We start from the raw sequence: 16,867 nt of genomic DNA on the forward strand, positions 1-16,867 counted from the left end.
ATGGAGACAATATATCACTTCCATATCTGCAATCTGCTTTTTTTACCCTATGTATCCATACTCAACACCTGAGAGATCATTTTGAAAATGACAAACTGATAGTAGTCATATTCACCAACCTGCCTCCTGGAAAGAGAAATCTAGAATTTCTTACAGAAGACAGAAAGGTATCTCTGGTATGTTTCCTTATAGTAACTAAATGTCACATCCACTTAATCTGATGAATATTAGTGGGGTAGTACAACTAGGCAGCACTATTTTTTCCAAAAAACGGCTTTCCTATGTATGAAGTATGATTTTACTTTCCAGTTATTTTACACTGAATCAGAATTAATAATAAGTGAATAGAGATCACACAACGATAGAAGCATCAGATAAAATAATATTGATTAACATCCCATTAGCTGAGAATACATCAAGATATACTGATGAAAGGTAATGCTGAGATGTCAAAGGCAAGGGTAAAAGGAATGATTAGCAATAAAGTGAATCAAGAGTACTGAATAAAGTAGAGAAATAATATGTAACAGCCCAAAGTCAACATTAGTGATATGAAAGGAATGAAAATGACAGAAAACATTAAACAGAAGCCACTAAAATGAAGCTGTGGAGTGAAAAAGTAGGAAGAGAGAAAAACATGACAGTGGAAAAAGGAAGATAGTAAACACTGAGTGGAACAATAAATGCACCAAGTGACTTAAGATCAGGTGATGTGATGATTCAGATTTAATGAGTGACAGTTTGCAGATTTTAATTAGTTTCAAACACCTATCGATTTCTGGCTCTAATATTTTTCTACAATATTTCAGTCATCCACACATACCTGATAAATAAACACATGCATTTTCATAAAATCCTAAAAAAAATGTTCTCCAGTATTTAAAAAATAAGCACCACTGCCTAATACTACCTTGCCACAAAAGAATGAGATTAATCACATTACTAAAGGAGTATCTGTTGTGGGTCATTGGTACATAACATATTTTCTGTACTGAACTTAGCTTTTCATAAAAATGGAACAACTCAGTGCATTGGAAGAGCACTTTACTACAAACATGTTCCTGCACTCCATCAAAAGGCAAAGATGGCTAAACTCCTTTGCAGCATCACAGGAAACAATGTGTAGAAATGTTATAGACAACTGATTACACAAATGTAGATATGTATGAACTCAAATGGATCACACTTAGAGGTGACCACTCCTAAACACCCATATTTGTTAAATATACAAATTTGCACCATCAGCTTAATTTTGTTTGTGTCACAGTTCATGGATAACATATTTTAGTGGGATGAAAGAACAAATCTGTAATAACTGCTTTTAACAGATTAAACACAATGTTCAAGATAAAAAAAATCTGTCATGCACTACTTCGTGATGATAAAAGGTTCATTATTCTAGTGGAAGTCTTGTTTCTACTGTGTTGAGATAGTATTACACAGAATGTATGTCTGTATCATACTAAAATGTAACAAAGGTATCAACATACAACTACTGGAACACAGAAATATGTGCGAAGCACTATTACATCACACAAGTAAAAAATATTTCTTCATTATTTATATGATAGATTTATTTTGAATGTTGTAGACATTTACCTCACTGAAAGAAATATCATCAAATTTCACTCCATTGCATTCTATTATCTGATCTCCTGGTCTGAGACCTGCTTCTCTTGCCAAACCATTTTCTTTAGTGAACTGTACAAAGACACCCGTGTGCCAGTCAGGTCCTTTACAAATCCTGTAACAGTTTTATTGATTTTTTTGTCATAAAAATGGGTATTGTCCAGTACATTCTAGTTCCAAGATAAGATTTTAGCACACAGAATTAAAACAACATTTTAAACATAGCATTCAAAACAGTCTAAAACAATCAAATGTATTATAACACACATATTTTAATTATTATCACATCAGTACCTACACTTCACAAGATTTGCCACTATAAAATGAGAGAATAGTAGATGAGTGCCAGTTACACCACATGGGCCATTTGGATCCTCCCACCCATCAGCAGTTTCCCTTAATTGTGGAGATGAGAACTTCCTCTCTAGCATATTCTCTTTTCCCACAACCCACTAAACCTCTATTAACTGTTAATAAAACCCCTTACTATCCATTCATCCCCCCACCCCTCCCCTGGTAACATTTTCCCCCACAGGTAACATATTTTTCCATTGTGATTTTTTTTTAAATATATACTCTCTTTATGTTTTTACATCTTTCTTAAATACACTATTCATTCCACATCTCATTTCTCTTCCTCTTAGTCCATCTTGACTTCTATCTCCACTTCTGTCATCCCTGGACTGAAAATGATGCATTTCTTGGTGTCCTTCCATTCCATCTTTGTCTCCTGTCAGCTACGGAACTATAATATTATGAAAAGGATAGAGTACAACTCACACCCAAACCTCGATGTCAGACAGACAGATTGGTACCAAACATTTTATGCTGGTATAGTATCAACCAAAACTCTGATTTAGTTCATACTACATGCTGCTGTCCAGCAGAATTGGCATAAACGTAAATTAAAAGTAACACCAGAACTACGGACTGCAGGAAAAATTTAACTGTGACTAACTAAAATGTATAGCTTCCGTGGGGAAGTTGGTAGAGCGTTAGATTGCCATACCAAGGGTCATGGGTTCATACCCTAATGGTGAGAAATTTTTTTTACTATTTTATACATGAAAGTATTAGTGTTTGTCGTTGTGGTCTTCAGTCCTGAGACTGGTTTGATGCAACTCTCAATGCTACTCTATCCTTTGCAAGATTCTTCATCTCCCAGTACTTACTGCAACCTACATCCTTCTGAATCTGCTTAGTGTCTTCATCTCTTGGTCTCCCTCTACGAGTTTTACCCTCCACGCTGCCCTCCAATACTAAATTGGTGATCCCTTGATGCCTCAGAACATGTCCTACTAACCGATCCCTTCTTCTAGTCAAGTTGTGCCACAAACTCCTCTTCTCCCCGCTTCTGTTCGATACCTCCTCATTAGTTATGTGATCTACTCTTTAGCATTCTTCTGTAGCACCACATTTTGAAAGCTTCTATTCTTTTCTTGTCCAAACTATTTATCGTCCATGTTTCACTTACATACATGGCTACACTCCATACAAATACTTTCAGAAACGACTTCCTGATACTTAAATCTATACTCAATGTTAACAAATTTCTCTTCTACAGAAACGCTTTCCTTGCCATTGCCAGTCTACATTTTATATCCTCTCTACTTCAACCATCATCAGTTATTTTCTTCCCCAAATAGCAAAACTCATCTGCTACTTTAAGTGTCTCATTTCCTAATCTAATTCCCTCAGCAACGCCCGACTTAATTCGACTACATTCCATTAGCCTAGTTTTGCTTTTGTTGATGTTCATCTTATATCCTCCTTCCAAGACACTGTACATTCCGTTTAACTGCTATTCCAAGTCCTTTGCTGTCTCTGACATAATTACAATGTCATCGGTGAACCTCAAAGTTTTTATTTCTCCTCCATGGATTTTGATATCTACTCCAAATTTTTCTTTTGTTTCCTTTACTATTTGCTCAATATACAGATTGAATAACATCAGGGAGAGGCTACAACGCTGTCTCACTCCCTTCCCAACCATTGCTTCCCTTTCATATCCCTCGACTCTTATAACTGTCATCTTTTTTCTGTACAAATTGTAAATAGCCTTTCGCTGCCTGTTTTTACCCTTACCAACTTCAGAATTTGAAAGAGAGTATTCCAGTCAACATTGTCAAAAGCTTTCACTAAGTCTACAAATACTAGAAATATAGATTTGCCTTTCCCTAATCTATCTTGTAAGATAAGTCATAGGGTCAGTATTGCCTCACGTGTTCCAATATTTCTATGGAATCCAAACTGCTCTTCCCCAAGGTCGGCTTCTACTAGTTTTTCCATTCATCTGTAAATAATTTGTGTTATTATTTTTCAGCCGTGACTTATTAAACTGATAGTTCGGTAATTTTCACATCTGTCGACATCTGCTTACATTGGGATTGGAATTATTATATTCTTCTTGAAGTCTGAGGGTATTTCACCTGTGCCGGCTGGAGTGGCCAAGCGGTTCTAGGCACTTCAGTCAGAAAGTTTTATATGGGACTATTAATATTTCCATACGGGTGATGCAGCTCTTTCTCTATTCTGCTGTTCTGATTGTTCAAGTTTGTTCTGTGAAACTATAAATGCACTAGCCACTTCTGTCACACATCTCGACAGAACACCACACCCATCTATAGAAATGTGCTCTACAGGTTTGCTACTTTCAACTAACTAAATGAAAGCAGACTGCCAAAAGAACATAGCTACAAACACTGAAAAGTCTTTTAAATGTCAGGATAAGGTTCTACCATATAACAGTTTCACACATAAACAGTTAAAACAAATTGATGTCAGTGGAGTTTGAAAGTGGGACATTTGACATGATGTCCTCATGTTCCACCAACTCACCCACGTGAGTTCTACAGATCTATTACTCGTAGGTATGCCTTTCCTGTACTTCATTGTTTCAGTGTTTTGGTTGACACCCTATCTACATACGTTTGGTACCAATTGGAGTATCTGACATCTGGAGGTTTGGGCGTCAGTGTCTCCTCTATATGGTGAGTAGCAGACAGGTACAACCAAGACTCATATACAGCTGAGATTTTGGCCAAAAAGACCTTCTTCTAAAGTAGAAAACACACACATTCACACAAGCACAACTCAGATACACGTGACTACTCTCTCTGGCCACTGAGTTAGGGCTACCAATCCTCAGTCTGGCCTCAGCGGCCAGAGACAGCGGTCACGTATGTGTGAGTTGTGCTTGTGTGAATATGTGTGTTTTCTACTTTAGAAGGAAGCTTTTTGGCCAAAAGTTCAAATATTTTAATAAGGCTTGAAATTGTGTGAAAGAGTGACAGCAGATTTTATCTTGAACTACTCTGCAACCACAGACATGACACCAAAGACACAACATGACAGTGCACATGGAGCTCTTTCTTTGTTAGGAACATAGAAACAGAGAGTGACACTGACTGTAAGCTCAAACCATCAAATACCAAAGTAGTCCCACACTCAGGAAATGTGTGAATGTGGAGAAGATGCGAGGATTCTGCATCTCTGCTCATGGCAAGGTCCTAGTGGAGGTGGTTTGTTATTGCCTTCCTCTTAAATGTTAAGAAGTGGCTAGTGTGTATCTGTATCATCTAGATGACTGTGATGAGTGCATTTACTGTACTGTACTGAAATGTATCATTATGGATGAAAGGAAGGGAGAAGGTGAAACCTGGTGCCAGCTCATATAGGCTACTCCTCTTCAATAGTATCAAGGGGGTGGCTGAGCTTAATGTTACAACCTGACAGGCAGAGCACCATCAATAGTGTCACATGCCCTCACTTCATGAGACACTGCAGAGAGGTATGGAATTTAATCCAGGATATTGGTGCAAAGACTGGTGATCATGAACTTTATGCCACCACCCCTCCTTGTCGTGCCAGTCAAATACTGGCAATGGAAATTTTCCACCAGCAGGATTCAAACTGGCTTACCTCTGAGTCATACACCATGACACAGGCATGCATTAGTGACCTTAGCTAGGGAGGAAGCCATGATGCCATTATCTATAGTAAAATTAAATCAACTGGCAAATCAGACCACATAACAATCAAATCTAGTACAATAACTGGAACATGGTTAAGGGTGTAGACATATTCATAAAATGGTAAATTAGTTATTATGAATAACATAATTCTTATTAGATACCTTGCTTTTGATGTCTACATGACATGACTACTTTTCGACCATTCAAACTAACTTTTACCTACTCGCATTTATCATAGGTTGCTCTGATACCTTCTACTTTCGTTTTTCCATGCGTGCTTGTTACACTCCTCTTGTTAATATCTTAGTGCAACAACTATTATCTAATTCTTGGGGCCAATTCATTCATTAACACATTGAGTTCTGTAAATCCAATCCATGGAATGAGTCAAGTTATACATTAACTAGCAAAAGCAGCCACAGCTGGCTGCTTCTGTATACTAACAACAAATTATGACTATTGATAATCAACTCACACTGACAATTATGGGAATTATGTCTAGATTACTATATATTTGTATATTATGAAAAAATCATCTATTTTGGGAAAATCCACTGCTATTTGTCTTATATCATTCAGCTGTAGATTTTATTTAATGGTGGTTGTTCTTATTATAGAAGTTTATTCACCCAGATCATACAAAAATATGCAATTATTACTAGTTTCAGCGAAATTAAATCGCCATCTTCAGATCATTTGCATAGAAAAAATTTTTATAGGGCCAGTCCATTTTGTCGACTGCTCACATTAATTGGATACAACCTGCAGAGACAACATTCTGTAGTACCATCTCTTGTTATTCAGAAAGAGAATAGCTGTGTGAACAGTGCACAATAGACCAGTAAAATACATAAGACGCATATAAAATGTTTTCAAGTTGTGTTCTTGTTGACATCTTATAAGAAACCATCCTATCAGACATCATTGAGGACACAATGTGAAAACATTTTGTACACGCCTTATATATTTTATTTGTAACTACTCTGTACTGTTTGCACAGCTGGTCTCTTACTGAATGACAAGAGATGGTACTATGGAATGTTGTCTCTGTAAGTTGTGTCCAGTTTATGTGAACAGTTTGCAAAACAGATTGGCCCTGTAAAAATTTTTTCAATACAAATGAGCTGAAGATTTTGCTGAAACTAGTAATCACAGTGTATTTTTGTGTAATTTGGGTGAATAAACTTCTGTAATAACAAGAACAACCATGTTCAGATTCTGAGATCACCTACAATACATCTGACAATGTCAGGAAATCATAATTTTACACAATTCTTCAAAGAAAGGATTTACTTTAGACAGACTTCTATCAGCTGTCTATATACTGATGAAGTCAAGATTTGTTTAACACAAACATCAGAGCTATGTGGAACTGACATCACTGAGTCCAAATACCATGATAAATTGTAGAAGGAATAGTTAATGAGATGCTCTCTAAATTTGTTTTTGAATATCTCAGATTTTGTCTACAGGAAAGCTGCTACAGCCTTTTGAACCAGTGTATAAACTTCACTTCTAAGCCATGGATAGCTATGTATAGTCTAAATGGAAGTCATTTTTACTTCAGAAAGCATGGTTATGAATTTCAGAGTTCATCTTAAATTCACTTTTGTTATACTGTCTCAGAATAAATTGCTCTTCTGATCTGCATCCATTTATTTCATATGTGAAAACAAACTTTATTTCTGGAACTTTGTTTCTCTGGATAGATACTTGGCTCTTTCTGCACATATTTTGCAACTTTTGACATTTTGCACTGACAGATTTACCCTTTTGTAACTGTAGCTACTTCCTCCATTAATAATGGTTTCATTTTCTAACATTAGCAACACTTTGTTTGTAAATTACATTAACAAAATAATACAATAAATTGTATATACATACCCACATCCTAATTTGCTCTTTGGTGTGGCTGTAATTGATATCTTCACCTCTCTGACACAGTCATCAGAAGTAAATGAGTTTGCAGCTGGAAATATTCTCATTTCGTCTATGGATGAACTAATATTTTTATTGTTGTTTTTCTCTACAACACACCATGTGACAGGGTCAGTTTTTTTTCTGTGAAGTGAAATGAGGCAGTTTACTCCATTGACATATCTGAGCACATTCAGTACTAAGAATGTATTATTCTGTTACTTACTCTTTCACTGGAAGCATTCCCATTGCTGCAAAAGAAAAGAAAAGAAAATAATTATTACAAAAACAGAAGATCCTAAGAGGACTATAAATATGAGAGCAGGGCCAGACATGTAAAACATGTGATGACTGATGGATGAGCAAACTTCAATTGACCCTTCACCTCTCAGCACTTGTCTTAAAATGTAGGTGGTGGTCTCTTCTTTCAGTCATTAAGAAAAGCTATTAAAATATAAACTGTAAAATCCCATTCTGGATAAAGCATTCAATTTAATTTTATTTATTTAATTATTAACGTGGATTCAAATGTAAGAATGAACTTTAAATTTATCAAAGTGAAGTGATGGCTCTAATCCAGCATGTTTGTTTCCATGGTACAAGATAAAATTAAACATAAAAATGTGTCTTTATTAAATTAAGAATGAGAGAAAAATCATGTAGCTGATTTTAAGACAACAAGATCATTGCTATGATCAAAGAAACCATAAAAATTTAATGACAATAGAAACTTCCAGGGTGGAAACAACTATAAAAGTGCCAGAAATCTCTTACATGAACACTTACAGTTAATTGGTGAATTGCACACAAACATATGTAATACCTCAGAACATTGTACTTGTTATTGAGTGGGCCATCTTTCTTATTCCCCCCCCCCCCCCCAGATTCACACAAATAGACTTTGATACATCTACTGTGTGTGTGTGTGTGTGTGTGTGTGTGTGTGTGTGTGTGTGTGTGTGTGTGTGTGTGTGTGTGCATGTGTGTGTGTGTATGAAGGTGGAGGGATGGGGGAGGAGGGGTAGGCAGCAGTGGAAGATGCATGCATGCACTTGCTTACACTAGAAAACAAGTGAAAGCTTGCTGGGACACTAACAAAATTTTCTGACCAGCTACATGTACCTGTGTGCTATCTGCTGAAGAACTCCATGCGAAAAGTTGCCTGGGTGTGCTTTAGTTTCATATTAATAAAACTGTGCTAGATTTACTGTGCATGTTGATTTATGCTTAAAATAGAATGGATGGATTTCATTGAAAAAAATAAACTTTTCTCAGCTACACAGCATGGTTTCCAAAAATGTAAATCCACTGAGACAGCTATTATTGATTTCTTAAATGAAGCTTTAAATGCATTAGATAAAAAAGAACACATAGCAGCAATATTCCTAGATCTTTCAAAAGCATTTGACATCATTAACCATGGTCTTTTGCTTAGAAAGCTAGAAAATGTTGGTGTCAGAGACCCAGCCTATGAATGGGTAAAGTCATATCTACAAAACAGACACCAAATAGTTGAAGTCTTGTACAAATAAAGAACAAATTTAAATTCCTATCAATCAGAAAAACAGTGTGTTAAATACTGTGTGCCACAGGGTTCTGTACTGGGACCAATCCTGTTCTTGCTGTTTGTAAATGACCTGGAACCATCCAACCCTAACTATAAGTACATTAAATATGCCGATGATACAAATATAATTATCAAAGGAAAGACCCAAGAAGAGCTCCAAAATGAAATAAAAAAGAGCACTACACATGTATCAAAATGGTTCGCAATGAAGAACTTAATAATAAGCACACATAAAACAAACACTATGCATCTACACACAGTGCAGAATAAACAGCCTTTAACTGCAACCATATAACTGTTAGGCAAAAGACTTGAAATTGTAAATAGCACCAAATTTTTGGGAGTTTGGATCCAAGATGACCTAAGATGGCAGAAACACACACAACACCTATGTAGTAAATTAAATACCATTTGTTATAGTATAAAAATTCTTGCTGGATGCACATCTATGCAAGCCATAACTATGTGTACTATGCCCAAGAAGAATCATTACTAAGATATGGTTTAATTTGCTGGGGAAATTCACCACCCAGCAAAAGCTGTTTAATTGCACAAAAAAGAATTATAAGAGCCATGGAAGGCTTAGCACCTCGATCTTCATGCAAACCCTCATTTAAAAAGCTTCATATTCTTCCATTACCATGCCTATATATCCTAGAAACAATAATGTTTATAAGGAAAATCGTAGATGAAAATAACAGGATTGCTCCAAAAAACCGAAATATCCATTCATACAACACAAGAAATAATCAAGATTTACATATGCAGTTTTCACATACAACACTAAAACAAAAAGGACCCTTGCAAGCACGAAAAAAACTGTAGAACAAACTACCTAAAGAAATTAAGGCAATAACTGGCATGCATAAATTCAAAACTGCAGTGAGTGAGTACTTGTTACGGAATTGTTACTATAGTGTTGATGAATTTTTATCTACAATGTAAATATGTGAAAATTTAAATAGTTTATACAATTAAGGCCAAAATAAGAAATGTGTACATTAGATTTATCTGTGTATTATATGTGGTCTGTTACATATATGTGTGCGTCTGTATAATCAAGGCCAAAAGTATGAAATGTGTGCATGTAAAATTTATTTGTGAAATGTTATTCCCATATGTTAGAGTTATATTGATATATACTGAAAACCATTCAACAGCTTTTTTCTGTTAAACTTTATTGCAAATTATTTGACTTGTCCTATATCATTATGTACCCCTGTACAGTGTATGATTCACAGGACCAATCAATATACAATACAATACGATAATTTTCTGGATGAGAAAAAGACATGAATGGAATGTAAATGCTGAGCAGTCTGTGGGGAGGGGGGTGGGAGGGAGGAGACTTTATATATGGAGGCCATGGCAAAAGGCCATTGACAGATCTGATGCAGAATTCAACATTCAAAAGTCAATATGGTAAACCATGTGGTTTGTTCGTGGGCATAAAAGCATATGTGACACAATGAAATTGCATGAGGCAGGGCTTTATTATAAAAACTTTCTCAATTTTTCAGATTTCATCTACACTCCAAAAATAAGTCTGTGGTACCATAAACAAAATGTAGAATATTGCTCATGAACAAACCTCACTTTTGGAATATAAATATGTGATGTGAAGCTAGCATTTGGCAACACCAAATGAACATTACCAGAAATGAGTAAAAACAGCAGAGGGAGATAAGCATGCATTAATTACTACTTTCAATGCTACTCTAAAAATACATTGCTGACATTGCAAGGAACAATTTCAACATATGTATGTGATAGTATACGAGAAAAATACAAATCATTTCTGTATAAATCATTTCTGTACTTATCCTAGAAGGTAGAAATGAAATGAAATGAGCGTGTGGCATTGTTGGCAGGGAGATCTCATTGATGCCACATTGGATGACTTGCATGCCAGTAAAGAGGATGAAATGATGATGAGGACAATACAACACCCAGCCCATGAGCAGAGAAAATCTCCAACCCAGCCAGGAATCAAACCCGGGCCCACTGCATTGGAGACAAGCACGTAACCAGTCAGCTAAACAGATGGACAGAAGGTAGAAATAATATGGAAAATAAAGGAAAGCAAACTGCTCACCTACAGCAGACTGACGTGTGGTGCAACAGACAACAGTATTCACACTAGCTTTTAAGCTCTTGCTCTTTCAGGACTAAAAGCAAATACAAGGGTGGTTTGAAACGTTCTCGGAACAGAATAGAAAAAATGTACTTACATCACCGAATTTTTTTTTATTTTTCAATGTAGTATCCTTACAGATTCATGCACTTGGTCCAATGATGTTCCAGTGCCTTGATCCCATCTTGAAAATGAGTTTCCTTCAGGCTTGCAAAAAAGTTGTCAACTCTGGCTAGTAATTCTTCGTTTGAAGTGAATCTTCATCCACCAAGAAAAATTTTAATTTTGGGAAGAGATGAAAGTTTGATGGAGCCATATCAGGTGAATAAGGCCGGTGCGGCAACAATTCATACCTTAGTTCATGTAATTTTGCCATGGCGACGGTATGTGTGTGGGTGTGCATTGTCTTGATGGAAGATGACTTTCTTCCTTGCTAAACCTGGTGTTTTTTCGAATATCTTTTGTTGCAATTTGTCCAGGAGGTTAGCATAGTATTCTCCAGTAATTGTTTGCCCAGTGGGGAGATAATCTACAAACAGAATCCCCTTCGCATCCCAGAACACTGATGCCATGACCTTTCCCGCCAAAGGAATTGTCTTTGCTTTATTTGGTGGCAGAGTATCAGCATGTTTCCACTGCTTTTCTCTGGGGTGTAGTAGTGCACCCAAGTTTCATCTGTGATCACATACCAGTGCAAAAAATCTTGTTCGTTTCTCCTAAAATGGGCCAAACATTGTTCCAATATGTCCATTCTCATGCGTTTTTGATCCAGCATCAAGCGTCATGACACCCATCTTGCAGATATTTTTTTTCATTTCTAATTCTTCAGTTAAAATGTGATATACCCTTTCAGATAACATCTGGCAAGCGTGAGCAATTTCATGCACTTTCAAGCAGCGATTTTCCATGAACATTTCATGCACTTTCACAATCATTTCTGGAGTAGTGACACAGCTTAGCCTACCACTGTGCAGATCATCATCTAATCTCTCCTGACCAAATTTAAATTCATTTGTCCACCTGGAAAAAGTTGTATATGAAGGAGCAGAGTGCCACAGTGTATTCTGGAAATCGGCATGAATGTCCTTTGCTTTCATACCTTTCTTTACTAAGTACTGAATCACTGCTAGAATCTTGATTTCTTCCATCTTCGCAAATCACTACATGTGAACAACAACAGAGCTTCATGACTGCCACAGTTCTCTTCCAGGAGCACTGAGGTGGCATATGTTTACAGGCAACAGTCCAATGAATATCACGCGAACATCTTGTTGCACTAGCGCTGGCCTCTCGTGGTGATTCTGAGAATTTTTCAAACCACCCTCGTACATTCATACACACGACCACACAAACACCAAAACGCACAAACCTGTGGCTGCAGTGATATTAGACTAACTATTAATTATCGATCATTGACAGTAATTGCATGGGTAGAGGGAGGTGGGGAGTGGGTAGAGAAGGATGCACAAGGTGAGGAAGGGGTAGAAGGGTTAGTGTGAGGTAGGTCTTTTGACAGATGAGACACTGGCTTCACAACAGGATTAACACCATCCAGAATGTAGAGTGTTTAAGAGATGGGGAGAGAGAGGGAGGAAGTTGACGAAAAGAGAGACAGATGGAACTGATCAAGAAGATAGGGAGGAAAGAGCAGAAAGGAGAGAGGTGGAAGATGGGTGAGAGGGAGGAAGGGATGAAGAGAGGGGGGGAAGGGGGGAGAAAGGACTGAGGAGAGAGAGAGAGAATACCAACATGACAGGAGGGAGGGGGGAGGAAGAGTGGTAGGAGAAGGCATTGTGTGATCTGGAAGGGGTGGAGAGGTGTGGACAGAAGGGAAAAGGTATGGTGAGGAAATGGTAACAGGTTAGCAGGAATTTAGGCCAGAAGCAATGCAAAGGCACAGGATATGCTGGCGAAACAATTCCCAACTGCATAGTTCAGAGAAACTAGTGCTGGAAGCGAGTGCCCAAATGGTTTGCATAGTGAAGCAGCTGTTAAAGTCATCTGTGTTGTGGTGCACAGCATGTTCAGCAATTAGATGGTCAAATTTGTGGTTTGTCACTGTTTGGCAGTGGCCATTCATGTGAGTAGACAGTTGCTTACCTGTCAAGCCTACTAGAATAATGCTGCACAGTAATCGCAGCATAGCTGATATTTAACATAATCAGACATAGTCCTGCCTTTTATAGAGTAGTAAATGCCTGGGATTGGTCTGTAATAGGAGATGGTGAGCATTTTTATGGGACAGACCAGAAGGGAGTGGCCCATGGGGTGCAGGATCGGGAGCAGGATTGGAATAGGGATGCACAAGGATATTCTGTATTTCAGGAAAATGGGGAAACACTACTTAGGGTGATATAGGTAGGATATCCCGCATCTAAGCACACAATGCGTGGTATTCAAACCTCTTATGAATGATGTGATTGTGCATCTACATCTACATGATTACTCTGCAATTCACATTTAAGTGCTTGGCAGAGGGTTCATCGAACCACAATCATACTATCTCTCTACCATTCTACTCCCGAACAGCGCGCGGGAAAAACGGACACCTAAACCTTTCTGTTCGAGCTCTGATTTCTCTTATTTTATTTTGATGATCATTCCTACCTATGTAGGTTGGGCTCAACAAAATATTTTCGCATTCGGAAGAGAAAGTTGGTGACTGAAATTTCGTAAATAGATTTCGCCGTGACGAAAAACGTCTTTGCTTTAATGACTTCCATCCCAACTCGTGTATCATATATGCCACACTCTCTCCCGTACTATGTGATAATACAAAACAAGCTGCCCTTTTTTGTACCCTTTCGATGTCCTCCGTCAATCCCACCTGGTAAGGATCCCACACCACCCAGCAATATTCTAACAGAGGACGAACAAGTGTAGTGTAAGCTGTCTCTTTAGTGGACTTGTTGCATCTTCTACGTGTCCTGCCAATGAAACGCAACCTTTGGCTCGCCTCACCCACAATATTATCTATGTGGTCTTTCCAACTGAAGTTGTTCATAATTTTAACACCCAGATACTTAGTTGAATTGACAGCCCTGATAATTGTACTATTTATCGAGTAATCGAATTCCAACGGATTTCTTTTGGAACTCATGTGGATCACCTCACACTTTTCGTTATTTAGCGACAACTGCCACCTGCCACACCATACAGCAATCTTTTCTAAATCACTTTGCAACTGATACTGGTCTTCGGATGACCTTACTAGACGGTAAATTACAGCATCATCTGCGAACAACCTAAGAGAACTGCTCAGATTGTCACCCAGGTCATTTATATAGATCAGGAACAGTAGAGGTCCCAGGACACTTCCCTGGGGAGCACCTGATATCACTTCAGTTTTACTCGATGATTTGCCATCTATTACTACGAACTGCGACCTTCCTAACAGGAAATCACGAATCCAGTCGCACAACTGAGACGATACCCCATAGGCCCGCAGCTTGATTAGAAGTCACTTGTGAGGAATGGTGTCAAAAGCTTTCCGGAAATCTAGAAATACGGAATCAACTTGAGATCCCCTGTCGATAGCGGCCATTACTTCGTGCGAATAAAGAGCTAGCTGCATTGCACAAGAACGATATTTTCTGAAACTATGCTGATTACGTATCAATAGATCGTTCCCTTCGAGGTGATTCATGATGTTTGAAAACAGTATATGCTCCAAAACCATACTGCAAACCGGCGTCAATGATATAGGTCTGTAGTACGATGGATTACTCCTACATTTTACTCCTCCTGCATTTTATGGCCACGGTGATACCAGGTGATCAGAGGAGTATTCGTTGGTGACTAGTTAGCAAGTTTACTGGAGCTGGAGGAGATTGCACATGAGATTTATTTATTGATGAGGTGGATAGTAAACAGAATGTCAATAAAGGCTATGGTAAGGTTACTGGTATTTTTCAACAATTCATGCTTTCCACTGCATATGTGACAATCACGGATGGCAAGGCTGTAAGGAAAAAACTTTTTGACATAGAACAACTGACACCTGTTATAATAGAGGTAATGTTGGTGGTTGGTGCGCTTGGTATGAACAGACATATTTATGGAGACATCTGAGATGATGGACATAGACATCTACGAAGGTAGCTCATTGAGTTGAGAAGGATCAGGTGGAGTGTATTTGGGAGTTGCTGTTGAGGATATGGAGGAAAGAGCAATGGTTGTCTCTGCCATGAATCCAGATCATGAAAATGTCATCAATGAATCTGAGCCATAAAAGAGGTTATAGGTGTTGCCTGGATAAGAAGGATTCCTGCAGATGGCCTATAAATAAGTTGACATAGGATGGTGTCATGCGACTACTCATGGGAGTACCATGAATTTGTTTACAGATTTGGCCTCTGAAAGTGAAATAATTGAGGGTCACGTTGGCTAGGAGGATTAAGAAAGAGGCAGTGGGTTCAATAATAGGATGACACTGGAAAAGGTAATGTTCCAGGCCACAAGGCCATGGGGATGGGGGATGTTAGTGTCCAAGGACGTCTCATCCATAGTGACCGACAAAGAGTCTGCTGGTAGAGGGACAGAAACTGTGGAGAGGCAGGGAAGAAAGTGAGCAGTCTTGAATGTAGGACGTGAGATTACAGACAATAGTTCTGAGTTGTGGTCAACAAAGGCAGAGGTTTGTTCTGTGGGAGCATTGTACCCAGCCGCAATGCAATGGCTGGCAGGAAGATCTGTGGTGTATGGGATGCACATAAGCCTTTGTGGAGCTGCTGGAGTTATTGTTGAACTTCCGGGATGGGGACAAGGTTGTAAGGTTTGTTTGTAGAAGTGCCTGAAAGTTGGCAGAGGCCCTCAGACACATAGTCACAATTTGTGAGCACTTCCCTCCTTAAACCAACCAAGAAACCACTGCACTGGAGCCTTTGTCTCGGGGAAGGATGACAATAAAGTAGAAATATACTCAAAGTAGCTAGCAAAATAAGCACTGGGCTGTGACTTAGTAAAATGAACACAAGGCACTTAGTGTTAAAGAATGTGCAGTTCTGCAATTGATGCACTAAATTTGACTGAAAGAAATGTGGAAGTCATATGCTGTAGTCCCTTTCATGTTTTCCTCATTCCTTTTCATAATATAAATGCAGAGTAACAACAGCTGATCCATTGGAGAAAACACTACATTAAGCAAAGGCAAAAACATCTTCATTTGACATCTCCACAGAAGAACAATCTTGGACAGATTTCAGAAAATCAACATTAAGAATGGTTTCTGGCCATTAATGTGTGCTGATGCAAGACTGCAATATGATATTACAGAAATTGTTAAACACTCTTGTACTATTTTCATCTGTTGTGTTTGTATTTGTTACTTGAGTAACACACTATCTTTAAGTATTGAGCTTCGTGCACGCGGAAGCAGATTTTTTGAATTTCAGCTCCTTTGCATCAGTTAAAGATGTTAACTATCTACACTTTGTTCTGTGTTATAAAATGAAATACAATATTATCAATGAAAAGGATGCTATAAGTGGTAATATTAGTGCAAAATTCACCTATTAGGCTCAGCTGTTCATAATATAAGTATATTATTAAAATCATGATGATATACAATGCAATTCTAATCAGATCAGTTACTGATGATCTGACTAAATTTTGAGAGAAAGCATAAACAATATATTTTGCTGTACA

At 37.9% G+C, this 16,867-nt stretch overlaps 1 protein-coding gene across 2 annotated transcripts in view; it reads right to left on the minus strand.

Moving 5' to 3' along the window:
* LOC126251457 (serine-rich adhesin for platelets-like) overlaps positions 1-16,867 on the minus strand; it is a 417,638-nt gene that overhangs the window by 108,302 nt on the left and 292,469 nt on the right. For both annotated transcript variants that reach the window (XM_049951888.1, XM_049951887.1), the window contains 3 exons: positions 7,747-7,771; positions 7,488-7,664; positions 1,600-1,744 (listed from right to left, as the gene is read on the minus strand). In XM_049951888.1, the coding sequence (XP_049807845.1) occupies positions 1,600-1,744; positions 7,488-7,664; positions 7,747-7,769 (345 nt within the window). In that variant the 5' untranslated portion in view covers positions 7,770-7,771. The remainder of the gene's footprint in view (positions 1-1,599; positions 1,745-7,487; positions 7,665-7,746; positions 7,772-16,867) is intronic.

This window comes from Schistocerca nitens, chromosome 4, assembly GCF_023898315.1.
Source record: "Schistocerca nitens isolate TAMUIC-IGC-003100 chromosome 4, iqSchNite1.1, whole genome shotgun sequence".
In the NCBI taxonomy this organism is placed as follows: domain Eukaryota; kingdom Metazoa; phylum Arthropoda; class Insecta; order Orthoptera; family Acrididae; genus Schistocerca; species Schistocerca nitens.